The sequence below is a fragment of the Hypanus sabinus genome, chromosome 7 (genome assembly GCF_030144855.1).
Source record: "Hypanus sabinus isolate sHypSab1 chromosome 7, sHypSab1.hap1, whole genome shotgun sequence".
Taxonomy (NCBI): domain Eukaryota; kingdom Metazoa; phylum Chordata; class Chondrichthyes; order Myliobatiformes; family Dasyatidae; genus Hypanus; species Hypanus sabinus.
In genome coordinates this window covers 79,047,199-79,067,277 of record NC_082712.1, presented here as the reverse complement: position 1 = coordinate 79,067,277, position 20,079 = coordinate 79,047,199, and the positions used below count along the sequence as shown (strand labels likewise).

At 47.1% G+C, this 20,079-nt stretch overlaps 1 protein-coding gene across 1 annotated transcript in view; it reads left to right on the top strand.

The window, feature by feature from the left end:
* The window catches only part of LOC132397487 (voltage-gated potassium channel subunit beta-1-like), a 189,641-nt gene that overhangs the window by 13,784 nt on the left and 155,778 nt on the right, over nucleotides 1-20,079 (top strand). Inside the window, exons 5-7 of the mRNA XM_059976317.1 lie at nucleotides 14,319-14,363; nucleotides 15,981-16,025; nucleotides 17,691-17,734. Of these exons, the coding sequence (XP_059832300.1) occupies nucleotides 14,319-14,363; nucleotides 15,981-16,025; nucleotides 17,691-17,734 (134 nt within the window). The remainder of the gene's footprint in view (nucleotides 1-14,318; nucleotides 14,364-15,980; nucleotides 16,026-17,690; nucleotides 17,735-20,079) is intronic.

Below are 20,079 nucleotides of genomic sequence, written 5' to 3'. Positions count from 1 at the left end.
CTGGATTACTTATAATACCTAATACAATGTAAATACTATGTAAATAGTTGTTATACTGTATTGTTTAGGGAATAATGATGAAAAGAAGTCTGTACGTGCTCAAACAACAGGTGCTGGAGAGGGAACTTCCGGGTTTTCCCAGTCCGCGAATCCGCGCATGCGGAACCCGCGGATAAGGAGGGCTGACTGTATACAAACATATACACATTTACATATCCTTATTACTAAAGAAATGGAATATCCTGCCGTGTATGGCGGGAAAGGCACCACAAAGCCAAACCAAGCTCACCAGCTCGCTCTCAACCCATTATGACAATCTACTAAGCAGGAAGACATTAAAGTGCGTACACTCAGCACAGTGACCCAGCAGAATGACAAGAATGTGTGGGGGGGGTGTGTGTGTGTAAATAGTGTGTTTAGTGAGCGATCTCTGTAATAGTGATTAAGGCCCCCAGCTCCAGATGGTAAGACCCAGAGGCCTATAACTCTAGGCCCCTGATCCCATACCATCCTCTCCTGGGAATCACCCCTCACACCTGAAATAGAAACGGACAACACTACCGATTCTCACCAGTTCAAGCGGCATCTGTGGAGGGAGAAACTGAGTTGAGAATCAGGGCTAAAAGGTTTATAATAAGTAACAAGCTGAGCAGAGAGGAGAGGCTGGGAGTTAAGCCTCACTACTAGGCCTCCAGCATTTGTCACAACTGAGAGCTGAGGAAGAAGGTAGTCTTAAATTTGTAAGAACACATGAAAACAGGAGGAGGAGGAAGAGGCCATTCAGCCCTTCAAGCCTGCCCTGCTATTCCATGGCTGGTCAGCCCCGGGGTTTATCTCTTCATTGCCAGTTCTCCATCGCCCTCAATGCCCTGAGCTTTCAAAAATCTATCCATCTCCTCTTCAATTCCCATTCTCCCCCAATGATCTGGCCTCCACAACCCACAGGGGTGGCAAATCTATGACATACAAGCGCAAAAATTCTGTTGGCACACGGCATGCAGTACCACCCACAATTCTTTAAACCCCCACCCATAATAAAAAGATGCATAACGATTATCTTTACTGCCAAATGATCTTTCACACCTGAGAACGGTGAATTGTCTCACACCGACTCAGTGCCAGCTACACGGTTACAAGAAGACGTGAGGTTGGAAGATACGTTTTGAAAACCTCAATTTTTAATCTTTTGGATAGTAAATAGTGACAATAACAATACTATTAAGAAATGAGTAACTAATTTATTTATTGAGATACAACGTGAAACAGGTCCTTACGGCCCTTTGAGCCACACCACCCAGCAATCCCCTGACTTAATCACGGGACAACTTACAATGACCAATGAACCTACCATCCAGTACATCTTTGGACTGTGGGAGGAAACCCACGCGGTTACGGGGAGAACGTACAAAGTCCTTACAGACAGCGGTAGGAATTGAAGCTGGGTCACTGGTATGGTTAAGTGTTGTGCTAACCGTGCCTCCCACAATACTGCTTAGAAATTGTCTGTTTAAGCTGTTAGTATTAATTTTTGATGGTGGTTTCTGAAGCACTTCTTTAATTTCAGTATGTCTCTGTTGTACTATTATTAATAGTTAAACAATGAACACACACAAACATACAGCAGACCTCATCCATTCCACGGCATCACGAGTGAATCTGCAGATGCTGGAAATAAATAAAAACACAAAATGCTGGCAGAACTCAGCAGGCCAGACAGCATCTATGGGAGGAGGTAGTGACGACATTTCAGGCCGAAACCCTTCATCAGGAGTGAAGCAACATGGGATGGTGGAGAGGGGATAAGAACTGGGGGGAGGGATAAAGTAGAGAGCTAGGAAGTGATAGGTTGGAGGGAAATGGCCTAGGGGGAAGGTGGAGAATTATGGGAAATAAAAGAGAAAGAAAGGTAGGGCTGGGGGGAGATTATAGTGAGGGGGGAAAAAAGAGAGAAAAAGAGAACCAGACTGAAATAATAGATAGGGATGGGGGTAAGGGGGGGCAGGGGTATCAACGGAGGTCTGTGAGTTGAATGTTCATGCCGGCAGGAAGGAGGCTACCTAGGCGGGAGATAAGGTATTGCTCCATTGACCTGCGTGTGGCCTCATCTTGACGGTAGAGAAGGCTATGGACAGACATGTCGGAGTGGGAGTGGTCTGTGGAATTGAGGTGTGTGGCCACAGGGAGATCCCGCCACTGCTGGAGGACTGAGCGCCAGTAGCCACATCTTCCCCTCCCTCCCCCCACTCTCGGCTTTCTGCAGGGATCGCTCCCAACACGACTCCCTTCTCCATTCATCCCCCCGCCGACCTCCCTCCGGGCACTCATCCCTGCAAATGGAAGAAGTGCTACACCTGCCCCCACACTTCTTCCCTCACCGCCATCCCAGGCCCCAGACAGTCCTTTCAGGTGAGGCACCACTTCACCTGCGAGTCAACTGGGGTGATATACTGTATCCGGTGCTCCCGATGTGGCTAATTATACATTGGGGAGACCCGCCGCAGACTGGGAGACCATTTCACCGAACTCCAGCGCTCAGTCCTCCAGCAGTGGCGGGATCTCCCTGTGGCCACACACTTCAATTCCACAGACCACTCCCACTCCGACATGTCAGTCTATGGCCTCCTCTACCGTCAAGATGAGGCCACATGCAGGTCGATGGAGCAATACCTTATCTCCCGCCTAGGTAGCCCCCTGCCTGCCGGCATGAACATCCAACTCACTGAGCTCCATTGATACCCTTGCCCCCCCTTACCCCCATCCCTATCTATTATTTTAGTCTGGTTCTCTTTCTCTCTCTTTTTCCCCCCTCACTATAATCTCCTCCCAGCCCTACCTTTCTTTCTCTTTTATTTCCTATAATTCTCCATCTTCCCCCTAGGCCATTTCCCTCCAACCTATCACTTCCCAGCTCTCTACTTCATCCCTCCCTCCATTTCTTATCCCCTCTCCACCATCCCATGTTGCTTCGCTCCTGATGAAGGGTTTCGGCCCGAAACTTCGTCACTACCTCCTCCCATAGATGCTGTCTGGCCTGCTGAGTTCTGCCAGCATTTTGTGTTTTTGCTCATCCTTTCTGCAATTACTGTTACTAATTCAATAATAACCTCTGCTCAACGTTGCCACATCAAGTGAGAGAATTTTTAGAAGATTTTCACCAATTTGGGCACACTCTCTCAAAAAGCTTCTAGAGCATTCCGGAAGTTCACCCCCTCTGTACAAAGGTGGTCCCAACACACCTCGGTGTTAAAATATCTGCCTCCCCACTGCCCCCACACCCCCCCCCCCCAACATCCAACTCTGTGCCCTTGTTTGAGACTCTCCTGCTGGTGGAAACTTCTCCACATCAGCCCTGTCACATCCCCTCAGGGTCTGAGATGTATCTATAAAGTTGCCGGTCATTGCTCTAAACTCAGGAATATAGACGTAGAGAAGGGGGTTATGGATCCAATGGAATGGCTGCATTGGGAGGAGGGGTCAGGTCAAGGGTCAGAGGGTGATGAGGTTTTGTTGTCTGTTGTAGGGTTAGGCCTAACTAATGAAGAATTGAATTGAATTGACTATTTCTTACATCCTTCACATCCATGATGAGTAGAAATCTTTAGGTTACATCTCCATCTAAATGTGCAATCATATTAATTTATAATAAATAGAGCAGTCAATGTAATATAGAGTACACTCAGTGTGAGCTCATCAGTCTGGTGGCCTGGTGGAAGAAGCTGTCCCAGAGCCTGTTGGTCCTGGCTTTCATGCTGCGGTACCGCTTCCCGGATGGTAGCAGCTGGAATAGATTGTGGTTGGGGTGACTTGTGTCCCCAATGATCCTACGGGCCCTTTTTACACACCAGTCCTTGTAAATGTCCTGAATCATGGGAAGTTCACAACTACAGATGCGCTGGGCTGTCCGCACCACTCTCTGCAGAGTCCTGCGATTGAGGGAGGTACAGTTCCCATACCGGGCAGTGATGCAGCCAGTCAGGATGCTCTCAGTTGTCCCCCTGTAGAAAGTTCTTATGATTTGGGGGCCCATACCAAACTTCTTCAACCGCCCGAGGTGAAAGAGGCACTGTTTTGTCTTTTTCACCAGACAACTGGTGTGTACAGACCACGTGAGATCCTCAGTGATGTTTATGCCGAGGAACTGTTCACCCTCTCAACCCCAGATCCATTGATGTCAATAGGGGCGAGCCCGTCTCCATTCCTCCTGCAATCCACAACCAGCTTCTTTGTTTTTGCGACATTGAGGGAGAGGTTGTTTTCTTGACATCACTGTGTCAGGGTGATGACTTCTTCCCTGTAGGTCACCTCGTTAGTTTTTGAGGTAAGGCCAATCAATGTAGTGTCGTCGACAAATTTAATTTGCAGATTGGAGCTGTGGGTGGCGACACAGTCATGGGTATACGGGTAGTAAAGGAAGGTTGGAGTGGACAAAATGATGGCAGAAGAGACACGAGAGACTGTAAGGTTTATTGTCATCTGTACGAGTACACATATGCACAGGTGTAATAAAAAACTTCCTTGTCACAGCATCACAGACACATAGTGTCATATTAACAGCATTCACAAGAAAAACATAAATTAAACATAAAATTCGAGGAAGAAACTAATTTCCTTTGAAACTAATTGCAAAGAATGTGGGATTCCAGTAAGATGTCAGTGTGTGTGTTCAGTCAACAAAAGGGGTTACAGGCAGTCCCCGGGTTACATACAAGTTCCGTTCCTGAGTCTGACTTTGTCGGATTTGTACGTAAGTCGGAACAAGTACATCCAGTATTGTTTAGCGTCAGTAAAACGTTTGTCTTAGTATATACTATATATTTTACCTTTCTATGCATATAAAACACTTAAGAAATGTATGTATTCCAATAATTAAACCAACTGCGTTGCTTAGTAATAATTGCAGCTTTCACTGGGGCAGGGCCTTTCAAATGCTCCATTATTCTCTATTTATCCTTTAAAATTGTTCCGATCATTGACCGACTGTAGCCTAACGCTTTCCAATGATCGGTAGTGTTTCACCTCTTTCCAAACGCTTTATTATTTCCACTTTATTTTCAATCGCCATCGCTTCCCGTCAATGGAACAGAAACACTGTGGGCAGCGGGTTCTGAGCTCCGCCGGCTCCCGAGGTCCGCTGGGTCCTAAGGACCACCGCACCCCGTCACCGGAACAGTAACACTGCGGGCAGCGGGTCCCAGGGTCTGCCGGATCCTAAGGACCACCGCACTGAGACAGGTTAAATGGGACAAGTGCGGGCTGTGCTGGGTTTGGGTATTTGATCATCCACAATATTCTGTGTGGGAATTTAAACTGGAGGTGGCAGTGTTTTTTTTTAACGAGGTCGAGCTGTTAGCTCGACATCAACCCGGCATGGATGGTACGGGGGTCACTGGATTGACATCAACCCAGCACGGGAGCGGTCTGTCACTGGATCGAACTCGGGAACATCCATTCTCCAATCCGGCACTGATCTCACGGTGCCACCAGCTGACCGGAACAGGGCAGGGTCAGGGTGAATCTTAATAAGAACAATTTAAGCCAAATACAAAGTTAAACACTCAACACAATGTCAACGGCAACGACTTAAAATGGCGGACGGCATTCTCCTTCCTCGGTTTGTAAGTAGGAGTTGTCTGTAAGTCGGACGTTCGTAACTCGGGGACTGCCTGTATTGTCCTTTTTAAACTATATCTTTAAAAATCACAAGATCCTGATGGACATTAAGAACTTTAAGTACTGCAGGTCTACCCCATCAGCGAGTGGCTTGTTGGTGGACAAAGCAAAGAAACTCCAGATTATACTGCTGTCTGCTTCGAAGCAGGCGTACAGTCTAATAGTGAGTAATTGTCTCAGTCACTTTTGTTGTGATCGCAAGACCCCTTTGGAGGTTGTTAATGCGGGAATTTGATCCACTGATTTATTGGCGTACAGCAGGGACGGTCGGTGGGGGAGCTGCTGCCTCCAGCCTCACCTGTTTACAACCGCCAGGACGGAGGCGTCGAAGCTGGTGCGCTCCACCAGGGGGCGGTGTGGCGTGGCATCCAGACTGCAGTTGGTGCTGCCCCCTAGTGCTTGCTTGACAGAAGACGAGCTGTATTGTGTTCGACTGCAGATTTTAGCAGCACTCATCGCTCTATTTTGGTTTAGCATGGCTGTATCCTACTGGTATCTTTACGTGTTTGCTATCTTGTCTGCTACGTGTGCTTTGTGCTGTGTGATTGTTGGTAATGCTGTCTTGTTTGGGTATTCAATTATGGTCGAATGACAAACTTGAATTGATTGAACACACATACAAAATGCTGGAGAAACTCAGCAGGCCTGGCAGCATCCGTGGAAAAGAGTAAACAGTCGATGTCTCGGGCCGAGACCCTTTTTCAGGACAGAACAGGCTCCACTGTAGTGTAAAGCAGTCATAGTGTTGCCATACAGAGGGAGTGACTAGGGTTTTGCCGTTTGGTTCTAACATTGAATGGTTGAAGAGAAGTAGCTGTTGCAGAACCTGGTGGAGTGGGATGTCAGGCTTCTGTACCTCCTGCCTGATGGGAGCTGCAAGAAGATGGCGTGGCCCGGATGAGGCCGATGGTGAGGAGCGATGTTCCCGTGATGTGCTCTCTGCAGCTTCTTACATTCCTGCACATGGAGGCGACCAGTGTGACCGATGGTGGGGACTGATGTTGGAATCTGGAGCAACAGAAATATTGGAAGATTTTCCGATGCCGTCGGAGGGTGCTACAGGAGTCCTGGGTCTTGGTTCATTCCATGTGCTCTGTGGATGGATTCTGGAGTTCACATCATGATGCGATCACTCTTGTGTTTTTGTTACTATTTTGGGCGATTTTGGATCGGGGTGGGCTTGCAGAAAACAAATTGAGCTGAACTGAATATGCCTGGACTTTCCGAGTTTGTGTTTTTCACTCATTTGTATGATTTATTCTTTCTTTGCACATTAGGGGGTGGATTTGATGATTTTCTTTGAACGGAGTCCCTGCTGTTTCTTTGTTTCATGGCTGTCACAGGGAAAATAAATCTCAGGGCTGTATACTGCATGCCTACATAGATAATACTTGAGTTACTTTGAACCTGATGGAAGAATTCAGCGGGTCGAGCAGCTCCTGTGGGGGAGGAAGGAATTATCAACATTCCAGCTCAAAGCCGTTCATCAGGACGGACAGACAGTGATATGAAGAGAAGGAGTGAGTTACCCCAGGGCTGGGGAATTAGGTGTTGAGCCTGGGAGGCTGCGGAGTGTGCAGTCAGCAGTGAGTTACCCCGGGGCTGGGGAATTAGGTGTTGAGCCTGGGAGGCTGCGGAGTGTGCAGTCAGCAGTGAGTTACCCCGGGGCTGGGGAATTCGGTGTTGAGCCTGGGAGGCTGCGGAGTCTGCAGTCAGGAGTGAGTTACCCAGGGCTGGGGAATTCGGTGTTGAGCCTGGGAGGCTGCGGAGTGTGCAGTCAGGAGTGAGTTACCCCGGGGCTGGGGAATTAGGTGTTGAGCCTGGGAGGCTGCGGAGTGTGCAGTCAGGAGTGAGTTACCCCGGGGCTGGGGAATTCGGTGTTGAGTCTGGGAGGCTGCGGAGTGTGCAGTCAGGAGTCAGTTACCCCGGGGCTGGGGAATTCGGTGTTGAGTCTGGGAGGCTGCGGAGTCTGCAGTCAGGAGTGAGTTACCCAGAGCTGGGGAATTCGGTGTTGAGTCTGGGAGGCTGCGGAGTGTGCAGTCAGGAGTGAGTTACTCAGGGGCTGGAGAATTCGATGTTAACCATTCAGATACACAACGTCATTGGAAAATTTTCAACCAGCAAATGTTGTCAAAAGGAATCAGACAGAAGGAGTGGGCAGTATAAAGATGGGGAATCCAATACTGAGTGGTTAGTCGAGGATTTTCTTTCTCTGTTAACATCAATGCTTTTTTTTAAACCGGAAAGATGAGTTTGAATTGTTCTCTGAATGGGAGGCAGGGTGTGAGGTTGCAAGTATGTCACCCAAGACTCTTGCAAATCTCTTTGGACGTGCAGTGAAGGAATGGGGTATGGGTAACTGACAGGGATCAAGGCGACAGGCAGGGAATGGGGAAATAGAGGGGACAGACAGGGAACGAGGGGACAGATGGGTAATGGAAGGGACAGACGGGGAATGGGTAACGGACAGGGAACAAGGGGACAGACAGGGAATGGAAGGGATGGACGGGGAATGGGGGAATGGAGGGGAGGGACAGGGAACAAGGGGGCAGACAGGGAATGGGGGAATGGACAGGAGGTGACGGAGAGGGAATGGGGGAGCTGATAGGGAATGAGGGGACGGACAGGGAATGGAGGGGAGGGACGGAGAACAAGGGGGCAGACAGGGAATGGGGGGAATGGACAGGAGGTGACGGACAGGGAATGGGGGAGCTGATAGAGAATGAGGGGACGGATATGGAATGGGGGGACAGGGAACAAGGGGGCAGACAGGGAATGGGGGAAATGGACTGGCAACACAGTGGAATGGGAATGGAGGTGATGGACAGGGAACGGAGGAACATGGATCACATGCAGGCAGATGGTATTAGTTAGATTGACGTTCATTAGATGTAAAGAGGTAATTGGTGGGTACAGAACCAAACCAGTTGCCCCTTTCATATCCTCTTTCCGGTGGGCTGCCACATTCTCAGAGTCTTCAGAACCAGAATCAGGATTATTATTGATGTAAATCATGAAATGTGTTATTTTGTGGCAGTGTTACAGTGCAGACGTATCAAGTTACTATAAGTTACATTATTAAAATATACGGTACGTAATGCAAACAAGTATAGTGAGCTGGTGTCCATGGGTTCAACGTCCATTCAGAAATCTGATGGCAGAGGGGAAGAGGCTGTTCCTGAATTGCTAAGTGTGGATATCTGGCTCCTGTACCGCCTTCCTGATGGCCGTAGCGCAAAGGGGGAATGTCCCAGACGGTGAGGGTCTCTCAGTTCTGTGGATCGGTGTCTCCATACAGACAGTGATGCAGCAGCCAGTGCACTCCCCACCGTGCTGGTCTTTAGTGACGTAAGAAATCTGCTCAGACTCCTGATGAAGTATAGCCGCTGGCATATCTTCTTCGTGATTCAATAGACATTAGGTGCAGGAGTAGGCCATTTGGCCCTTCTAGCCAGCACCGCCATTCACTGTGATCATGGCTGATCATACACAATCAGTACCCTGTTCCTGCCCTCTCCCCATATCCCTTGACCCCACTATCTATAAGAGCTCTATCTAACTCTCTCTCTTGAATGCATCCAGAGACTTGGCCTCCACTGCCTTCTGGGACAGAGCATTCCACATATCTACCACTCTCTGGGTGAAAAAGTTTTTCCGCATCTCTGTTCTAAATGGCCTACCCCTTATTCTTAAACTGTGGCCTCTAGTTCTGGACTCACCCATCAGTGGGAACATGCTTCCTGCCTCCAGCATGTCCAATCCCTTAATAATCTTATATGTTTCAATCAGATCCCCTCTCATCCTTCTAAATTCCAGTGTATACAAGCCCAGTCGCTCCAATCTTTCAACATATGACAGTCCCGCCATTCCGGGAATTTACCTTGTGAACCTACGCTGCACTCCCTCAATAGCAAGAATGTCCTTCCTCAAATTTGGAGACCAAAACTGCACACAATACTCCAGGTGGGGTCTCACCAGGGCCCTATACAGCTGCAGAAGGACCTCTTTACTCCTATACTCAATTCCTCTAGTTATAAAGGCCAGCATGCCATTAGCTTTCTTCACTGCCTGCTGTACCTGCATGCTTGCTTTCATTGACTGATGTACAAGAACACCTAGATCTCGTTGTACTTCCCCTTTTCCTAACTTGACTCCATTTAGATAGTAATCTACCTTCCTGTTCTTGCCACCAAAGTGGATAACCTCACATTTATCCACATTAAACTGCATCTGCCATACATTTGCCCACTCACCCAACCTGTCCAAGTCACCCTGCATTCTCATAACATCCTCCTGACATTTCACACTGCCACCCAGCTTTGTGTCATCAGCAAATTTGCTAATGTTACTTTTAATCCCTTCATCTAAATCATTAATGTATATTGTAAACAGCTGTGGTCCCAGCACCGAACCTTGTGGTACCCCACTGGTCACAGCCTGCCATTCCGAAAGGGGCCCATTAATCGCTACTCTTTGTTTCCTGTCAGCCAGCCAATTTTCAATCCATGTCAGTATTCTGCCCCCAATACCATGTGCCCTAATTTTGCCCACTAATCTCCTATGTGGGACTTCATCAAAAGCTTTCTGGAAGTCCAGGTACACTACATCCACTGGCTCTCCCTTGTCCATTTTCATAGTTACATCCTCAAAAAACTCCAGAAGATTAGTCAAGCATGATTTTTCCTTCATAAATCCGTGCTGACTCAGACTGATCCTTCTACTGCTATCCAAATGTGTCGTAATTTCCTCTTTTATAATTGACTCCAGCATCTTTCCCACCACTGACGTCAGGCTAACCGGTCTGTAATTCCCTGTTTTCTCTCTCCCTCCTTTCTTGAAAAGTGGGACAACATCAGCCACCCTTCAATCAGCAGGAACTGTTCCTGAATCTATAGAACATTGGAAAATGATTACCAATGCGTCCATGATTTCTAGAGCCACCTCCTTAAGTACCCTGGGATGCAGACCATCAGGTCCCGGGGACTTATCAGCCTTCAGACTCAATAGTCTATCCAACACTGTTTCTTGCCTAATATAAATTTCCTTCAGTTCATCCTTTACCCTAGTTCCTTTGGCCATTATTACATCTGGGAGATTGTTTGTGTCTTCCCTAGTGAAGACAGATCCAAAGTACCTGTTCAACTCATCTGCCATTTCCTTATTCCCCATAATAAATTCACCCGTTTCTGTCTTCAATGGCCCAATTTTGGTCTTAACTATTTTTTTGCTACTCACATACCTAAAGAAGCTTTTACTATCCTCCTTTATATTCTTGGCTAGTTTACCTTCGTACCTCATTTTTTCTTGGCGTACTGCCTTTTTTGTTATCTTCTGTTGCTCTTTAAAAGCTTCCCAGTCCTCCGGTTTCCCGCTCATCTTTGTTATGTTATACTTTTTCTCTTTCATTTTTATACTGCCCCTTACTTCCCTTGTCAGCCACGGCCGCCCCTGACTCCCCTTAGGATCTTTTTTCCTCTTTGGAATGAACCAATCCTGCACCTTCTGCATTATTCCCAGAAATACCTGCCATTTTTGTTCCACTGTCTTCCCTGCTAGGGTATTGTTCCATTGAACTTTGGCCAGCTCCTCCCTCATAGCTCCATAGTTCCCTTTGTTCAACTGTAATACTGAAACATCTGATTTTCCCTTCTCCTTCTCAAATTGTAGGTTAAAACATATCATATTATGGTCACTACCTTCTAATGGTTCCTTTACCTGGAAGTCCCTGATCAATCCGGTTCATTGCACAACACTAAATCTAGAATTGCCTTCTCCCTGGTAGGCTCCAGTACAAGCTGTTTTAAGAATCCATCTCGGAGGCACTCCACAAACTCCCTTTCTTGGGGTCCAGTACCATTCTGATTCTCCCAGTCTACCTGCATGTTGAAATCCCCCATGACAACTGTATCATTACCTTTGCGACATGCCAATTTTAACTCTTCATTCAACTTCCACCCTACATCCAGACTGCTGTTTGGGGGCCTGTAGATAACTCCCATTAGGGTCTTTCTACCCTTAGAATTTCTCAGTTCTATCCATACTGACCCTACATCCCCTGATTCTATGTCCCCCCTCGCAAGGGACTGAATATCATTCCTCACCAACAGAACACCCCACCCCCTCTGCCAGTCAGTCTGTCCTTTCGATAAGATGTGTATCCTTGAATATTCATTTCCCAGGCCCTGTCCGCATGAAGCCATGTCTCTGTTATTCCCACAACATCGTACTTGCCAATTTCCAACTGAGCCTCAAGCTCATCTACTTTATTCCTTATACTTTGTGCATTCATATATAATACCTTTAATTTGTTACTCCCCTCTGCTTTCATAGCAATTCCTATTTCACTTGGCCATACTGTATGATCCCTTCTTGAGCTTCCTACTCCATTGATTCAAAGTATCAAAGTACATTTGTTATCGAATTACGTATGCAGTACACAACCCTGAGGTTTGTCTTCCCCGCAGTCAGCCACAAAACAAAGAAACACCATGGAACCCGTTAAAAGAAAAGCATCAACCCCCCCTCCCACATGCAAAAAAAGAAATCATGTAAATGGCAAAAATGAGTGAAAAATACAGAATATAGAAATTTCAACCACACAGTCATTAAAACAGTCTAGTTCAGTTCAATTTAGCGTTGTGTCTTTTCTTGACTCAAAATAGCAATAAAAAAGGAGTGACCAGAAAGAAGAAACAAATCGTAACACGAACCACAGAGCCCAGTCCACGTACCATGCCGATTAAACCCTCCCCAAGGCCCAAGGTTCCGGCACCATCCTCCAACAGCATCGAGTGAGAGCGAGAGAGAGAGACCGGTTAAATGCAGATGGTCAGCGCTGAACACCCGCTTGTCTTCCACCTTCCATCAACGTGTTGAGCCCAGGACTGACTTACTGGCCGTCACAGCGCTGGCATTAGGGCAGTATTGGAGTCCCTCTGTCTCTGACTCTCCTTGGCCGTGTTCTCTGTTGGGCCCCCGGTGTGGCTCAGGGACCTAATTTCTGCCTCGACGGTACAGAACAGCAAAATGCCCACGACAGATCCTCTCGATTCTGCGTCTTCAGTTATTGCTACTTCAGTCTTTCTTCAAAGTGTAAAGTTCAAAGTACATTTTATTATCAAAGTACATACATGTCATCATATACGACCCTGAGATTCATTTTCCTGTGGGCAGGGTCAGCAAATCTATAGAATAGTAACTATAACAGGATCAATGAAAGATCAACCAGAGCGCAGAAGACAACAAACTGTGCAAATGCAAATACAGGTGTACCCCCACCCCACTTTACAAAGGTAGTGCATTCCTATGAAACCTTTTTTTTAGCTGAAATGGCGTAAAGCGAAGAACCAGTCATTTATATGGGAAAAATTTTCATGAAAGTGAAAAACCTCTTTGTAATGTGAAAACAAGTTACTAATGTAGCTCTTTTGTAAAAGCGAAGTGGCATAAAGCCGGAGACACCTGTATAAATAAATAGTAATAAATAATGAGAACATGAGAGAGTTATAGGAAAGTACAGCACAGAAGCAAGCCCTTTGGCCCATCTAGTGTGTGCTGAAACCTTTAAAGTACCTACTGCCATTGACCTGTGCCGAGACCGTAGCCCTCCACACCCCTACCATCCATGTACCTATCCAAACTTCCCTTGATCATTGACATCAAGCTCACATCCACCACTTGCACAGGCAGCTCATTCTACACTCTCACCCTATGAGTGAAGAAGCTTCTCCTCATGTTTCGCTGGAACTGTTCACCTTTCACCCTTAACCTTTGACCTCTAGTTGTAGCCCCACCCTACTGCAGTGAAAAAAGCCTGCTTGCATTTACCCTATTTATACCCCTCGTAATTTTGTATATGTCCATCAAATCACCTCTCAAGAAAGAGTCCTTAAAGTAAGTTCATTGGTTGTAGGAACATTTCAATAACGGACCAAGTGAGTGTTGTTATCCCCTTTTGTTCAGGAGCCTCATCAGTTTGCACAGTACTGCAGTGATTTTATATAATGCATAGTACTGTTGACACAAAAAGAAACAGATTTCGTGAGTGATGATAAACCTGATTCTGATCTGGGTCTCTATTGTGGACTGAGAGTGGGAAGGGGGCAGGGAGAGGGGAATCATGTTTGGGAGAAGCATGAGCGAGGAAGGCATTGATCATTAAAGGAAGACATTCTGTAATGATCAATAAACCAATTGTTTGGAATCAAATGACCCTGCCTGATGACTCGGAGCTGGGTGTGTCTGCACCCACGCCACTCTTCCTGACCCCTTCCTAGGCACTCCTTCTCTGCCACCTGTCCCACACTCTTCCCACGGCTCTCCACCCTCGCCGTTCCCAACATCCTTAGCTCCTGTCAGATCATTCAAATACAGTACTGTGCAAGACTCTTAGGCACCTCGCTATGTATACAGTATGGGGCTAGGACATCTGCACAGTACAGCACCTTCGCACCATCTGCTGGCTTGCCCTCATCCTCACGTTTATCATTGTCCAGTACCCTGGTTACTCTGTGAGCTGCAGGCAAACCAGGGTTTTCATTGCCCCCGGTATCTCAGACAATGAGCCGATCTGGACCACGGGCTGTTCATGTACTGTCCTGTCTGTCTGACTCTCCCCTACCCTTTCTCTGTCACTTGTCCCACACCAGGGCTGAAATCACACTGGGAAACATCATAAAGAAGAAAGGATGGAGGTAAGAGTGAATTTAATGTTTTATCTTCTATCTTATTATGACTGAGGAGGTCATTTGGCCTATTGTGTCCTTACAGGTTCCTAGATGAGGAATCCCAACAGACCCACCCACCTTGTATTCCTGCTATTGCCTATCACACATGCCCACCAGTTCCCCACCCCACAGGCTCCTGCATTGAGAATATTTGTTCATGGTGGAATGGGCTTGATGGGTCAAATGACCTAACTACACTCCTATGCTAGGCACTGAAAGGGGCAATTCAACTCTCCAGGGTGTACTTACTGGCTAATGTGGGTGGCACAAGTGGCTGTAAATATGGGTAAAGCCACTAGTCTCACAGTCCCAGAGACCGGGGTTCAATCCTGACCTCGGGCGCTGTGTGTATGTGTGTGCACGTGCGTGTGTCAGTGTGGAGTGTCCCAGGGAGTTTGCCCCTAGGAAGTGGGTGAGGGGTAGATCTGAGGGGGTGTTGGGGTTCAGTGAGTGTTGACAGAAAAGTAATGGGATTGCTGAGACTGCACAGAGGGCTGGCATAGATTTGATGGGCTGAATGTCCACAAACTTCAGCGTATTCCCTATTCAGCCCATTGAATCTGCTCTTCCATTCAATCATGGCTGATTTTTCTTAACCCCATTCTCTTGCCTTCTCCCCGTACCCTTAACCCCTTTACCAATCAGAACCTATCATTCTCTGCCTTAAATACACTCCATGACTTGGCCTCCACAGCCCTTGGTGGCAATGAATGCCACAGAATAACCCCCTTCTGGCAGAAGAATTCCCTCCTGGTCTCAGTTTTAAATTCACTTTATTCTCAGGCCGTGCCCTTGGATCTCAGAAATTGATGAAAACAACCTCTCCACTTTCACTCTCTCCTCCCTCCCCTCCCTCCTCCCCACCCATATCCTTCTAAACTTCATCAAGTACAGGCCCAGAGACAGCAAACACTCTTCATGTGTTAACCCTTTCATTCCTAAAAATCAAACTTCTGAACCTCATCTGTACCAGCAAATCCTTCATTTCAGAAGAATGAGGGGGGATCTTATTGAAACCTATTGAATGTTGAAAGGCCTCGACTGAGTGGATGTGGAGAAGATGTTTCCTGTGGTGCTGGAGTGTCACACCAGAGGACACGGCCTCAAAATAGAGAGGTGTCCTTTTGGAACAGAGATGAGGAGGAATTCCTTTAGTCAGAGAGTAGTGAATCTGTGGAAGCCAAGTCGTTGGGTATACTTAAGGAAAGGTTGATAGATTCTTGATTAGTCAGGACACGAAGAGATATGGGGAGAAGACAGGAGATTGGGGCTGAGAGGGGAAAATGGATCAGCCATGATGAAATAACAGAGCAGACTCGATGGGCCAAATGGCCTAATTCTGTCCTATATCTTATGGTCTTAGATACGGGGTCCATTGTTACTCATAATATTTCAAATGCGGTTTGACTAACACCTTAGAAAGCCTCCTGCATCATGAAATAGTAATCTGAGAGATGGGGCTGGTAATTTTGATGACGGACCCAACGTCTCCTCAGTCTTTCTTTATCGATTCAACAGGAAGTTGGGGCATTTTTTGTCTTGTTAACATAAGTTTCTCTGTCTGTCCCCCATCCACCCCCACAGACGCTCCAGTTTTGTGATCTCCACCAAACTCTGCTGGGGCGGACAGTGAGTATCATCCTCCGCAGCCGAAACTTGCCTCTTCTCTCTCTGCAGACGCTGACTAACACATTATGTATTCCTGGTAGCTACTCTCCTTCCCAACTTCCCCTCGGTTCAGGGGGCCATTTGAGATGGGCAATAAATGCTGGCATCACCAGTGATACCCCCACTTCCCGGAGGTGGCATAATGACCCACACTAATCTTCCCTTACAGATAAATTACAGAGCCTGGCTCAAGCCCAACATGTGATCAGTCTTGAGCAATTTTCGGGAGAAAGGAGGCTCAGATCCACAGACTATTCAGGGAGGTGATCATTGGGGAGATCACGGAGCGTTTATTGCAAAGAAGGTTGAGACTTATGATCTCCCCAAACCCCAGCCCTCCAACCGAATTTCCCCTCCCCCTAGGTCCCCAACAGCCTCAGGCCCGTGTATACCCTGGCAAGACCACCACCACTGACCAGTCTTGCCGTTGGGGTAGAGGACAGCATGGTTGGACTCCCGAGGTAGGGAGGAGGACAGCACTGGCTGGGATGGGATGCCATCTGTAGACTGACAACTCTCTCAGCACCCGATCAGGGTCTGGTTTGGTTCTGCCTGCACAGAATAACTGATGGAGGGGAGGAACAGCAGGTTCCTACCTCAATGGAGGGAGAGAGAGTGTCATCATCCCAGAAGTACTCAGAGAAATTTTAGAATATAGAACAGTACAACACAGGTTCAGGCCCTTTGACTCAAATTCTAGTTAAGGTTTATTCAAAGGTTTAAGGTACATTTATTATCTAAGTGTATATGCGGTATACAGCCTGAGATTCATCTTCCCACAGGCAGCCTCGAAACAAAGAAACACCATGGAACCTGTTCAAAGAAAAACATCAACCCCCCCCCCCCCCCCCCAACGCACAGAAACAAAAGCCAAATCGCACAAGGGACAAAAAAACAAGCAAAAAGCACAGGGTATAAAACACCGACCCACAAAGGCGTCGTTGGAAGAGTCTGGGCATATTCAGTTCACCTCGATCCTCACAATCTAGTGCTGTGTAGTTTGTTATCTGTAACCCCCCCCCCCCCCACGATCAAAATCGAATGAAAACTGCAACAAAAAAGGAGTGACCAGAAGCCAGAAATATGTCATAACATGAACAACAAAGTCCAGTGTGCAAACTGCGTGGATTAAGCTTATTGCTGTCAGAAACACACAGATCCCGGGTCTACGCACGGTGAGAATGAGCTTTTTGCAGCAGCGGATGGTATAGAGCAAGCACAAACAAATTAACATAAATTATACATTCGTAACTTACACAACAAGGTAAACCTACCCACACCAGCATAAGCTGCAAGGGAGCGAGCGAGAGAGAGAGAGAGAGAGAGAGTAATCTAGTCCAAAGTGGTGGTCGGATTTTACAGGTTGGTTCAGGAACCTGATGGTGGTGGGGAAGGAACAGTTGTTGAACCTGGAGGCGTGGGTCTTCAGGTTCCTGTACCTCCTGCCCGATGGTGGCATCGGGAAGAGGGCACAATCCAGATGGTGGATGTCCTGAGACATTGCCCTGGACAGCCCTGTACCTGGGATGGAGCCAGTTGTGCTCACGGTGTCTGATGCCAAGTTAATGTGAACCTGCCTGATTATGTCCATGACCTGCCTGTTTATATTTCTTCTCTTTTCCGCAGGGCGGAGACAGAGAGAGGACTCTCCCGCAAACACATCATCGAAGGTACACAGCCTATGTTCTCCACGTCCCTGGGGCCTTGCCTTAGACCATAACACCTTAAGATATAGGAGCAGAATTAGGCCATTTGGCCCATCGATTCTGCTCCACCTTTTTATCATGACTAATCCATTTCCCTGTCAGCCCCAGTCTCCTGCCTTCTCCCCGTATCCCTTCATGCCCTGACTGATCAAGAATCTATCAACCTCTGCCTAAGATATACCATAACCACCTGTGGCAGCAAATTCCAGATTCACCACTCTGACTACAGACATTCCTCCTCATCCCCATTCTAAAGGGAACACCCCTCCATTTTCAGACTATGTCCCCTGGCCTTCCCCACCACAGGAAACATCCTCTCCACATCCGCCCTATCAAGGTCTTTCAACATTCAAGAGTTTTCAATGAGATCCCCCCCTCATTCTTCTGAATTCTAGTGAGTACAGGCCCAGAGACGTCAAATGACAAGTCTTTTAATCCTGGAATCATTGTTATGAACCTCCTTTGAACCCTTACAGCCAATGAAGTTGGGTTGTTGAGTGATTACAGTATGGAAGGGAGGCCATTCATCCCTTCCTGTCTTCACTGTCATCCCAGTGGATCACCTCAGGCTGTGTCCCCATGGCCAACTTCTTCGCCATGTTTTTGTCCAGTTCATCTTGAAGCCATTGCAGAAATCAGCTCCACCACACACATTCTTGGTTCACACCACACACCGTGGAGAAAATTCCTTTCCCTCCTGTCACCGTTCCCCTCCCTATCCTCGACACCTCTGCCAATGGGAGCCGACATGCCCAAACCCCTTGATACCTCCAATCAAACCTTCCCCTCAGCTTTCTCTCCTCTGAGACCCAGTCTCTCCAACCATAGTGCCATACACAGCCCCTCTCATCCATGCCAACCATGGGATTTTCCAGAACTGCTCCCATTTGCCCCAGTTATTTTCCCTATCCCTCTAAGCTAGGGATTCCCAACCTGGGGTCCCTGGACCCCTCACATAACGGTATTGGTCCATGGCATAAAAAAGGGGTGGGAACCCGTGTACTAATCCTTTCCTGTCCATATACCTGTCGTCATTAACACCATGTAATTGTACCAGCCTCTAGCTGGCAGCTGATTCCAATTACCCACCATCCTCTGCGTGAAAAAGATGCCCCTCAGATTCCCTTTCAACCTTTCCCTACACATCTTAAACCTGTACCCTCTAGTTTTAGACTCCCTCACCTGTGATCATTCATCTTGTCTCCACCCCTCATGATTCTATGAAACTCGCAATCAGGTTTATTATCAACTGCATGTGACGTGAAATTTGTTAACTTAGCAGCAGCAGTTCAATGGAGTACATAATCTAGCAGAGAGAGAATAATAATAACAATAAATAAAATAATAATAACAAGTAAATCAATTATGTATATTGAATAGTTTTTTAAAAACATGCAAAAACAGAAATGCTGTATATTTTTTTTTAAAAAGTGAGATAGAGTCCAAAGATACAATGTCCATTTAGGAATCAGATGGCAGAGGGTAAGAAGCTGTTCCTGAATCGCTGAGTGTGTGCCTTCAGGCTTCTGTACCTCCTCCCTGATGGTAACACTGAGAAAAGGGCATGCCCTGGGTGCTGGAGGTCCTTAATAATGGATGCTGCCTTTCTGAGACACCGCTCCCGAAAGATGTTCTGGGTACTTTGTAGGCTAGTGCCCAAGATGGAGCTGACTAGATTTACAACCTTCTGCAGCTTCTATCGGTCCTGTGCAGTAGCCCCTCCATCCCAGACAGTGATGCAGCCTGTCAGAATGCACTCCACAATACAACTGTAGAAGTTTTTGAGAATATTTGTTGACATGTCAAATCTCTTCAAACTCCTTGCCTTCTTTATAACTGCATCGATATGTTGGGACCAGGTTAGATCCTCAGAGATTTTGACACCCAGGAACTTGAAGCTGCTCACTCTCTCCACTTCTGATCCCTCTATGAGGATTGGTAAGTGTTCCTTCATCTTACCCTTCCTGAAGTCCACAATCAGCTCCTTTGTCTTACTGATGTTGAGTGCCAGGTTGTTGCTGAGGCATCACTCCACTAGTTGGCATATCTCACTCCTGTACGCCCTCTCGTCACCACCTGAGATTCTACCAACAATAGAAGGCTCTATAAGGGTCACGCCTGAACCTCCTACACTCCAGGGTAAACTGTCCCTCCTGATAACTCAAGCCCTCCAGTTCTGGTAATCTCCTCTGCAGCATAATGACATCCTTTGTATCTCTGATGTCCAGAACTGCACACAATGCCCCGAGTGCGGTCACATCGCATTGCAAGTGTCACCAGTTAATCTATACTGTACCCGACAAAATTTA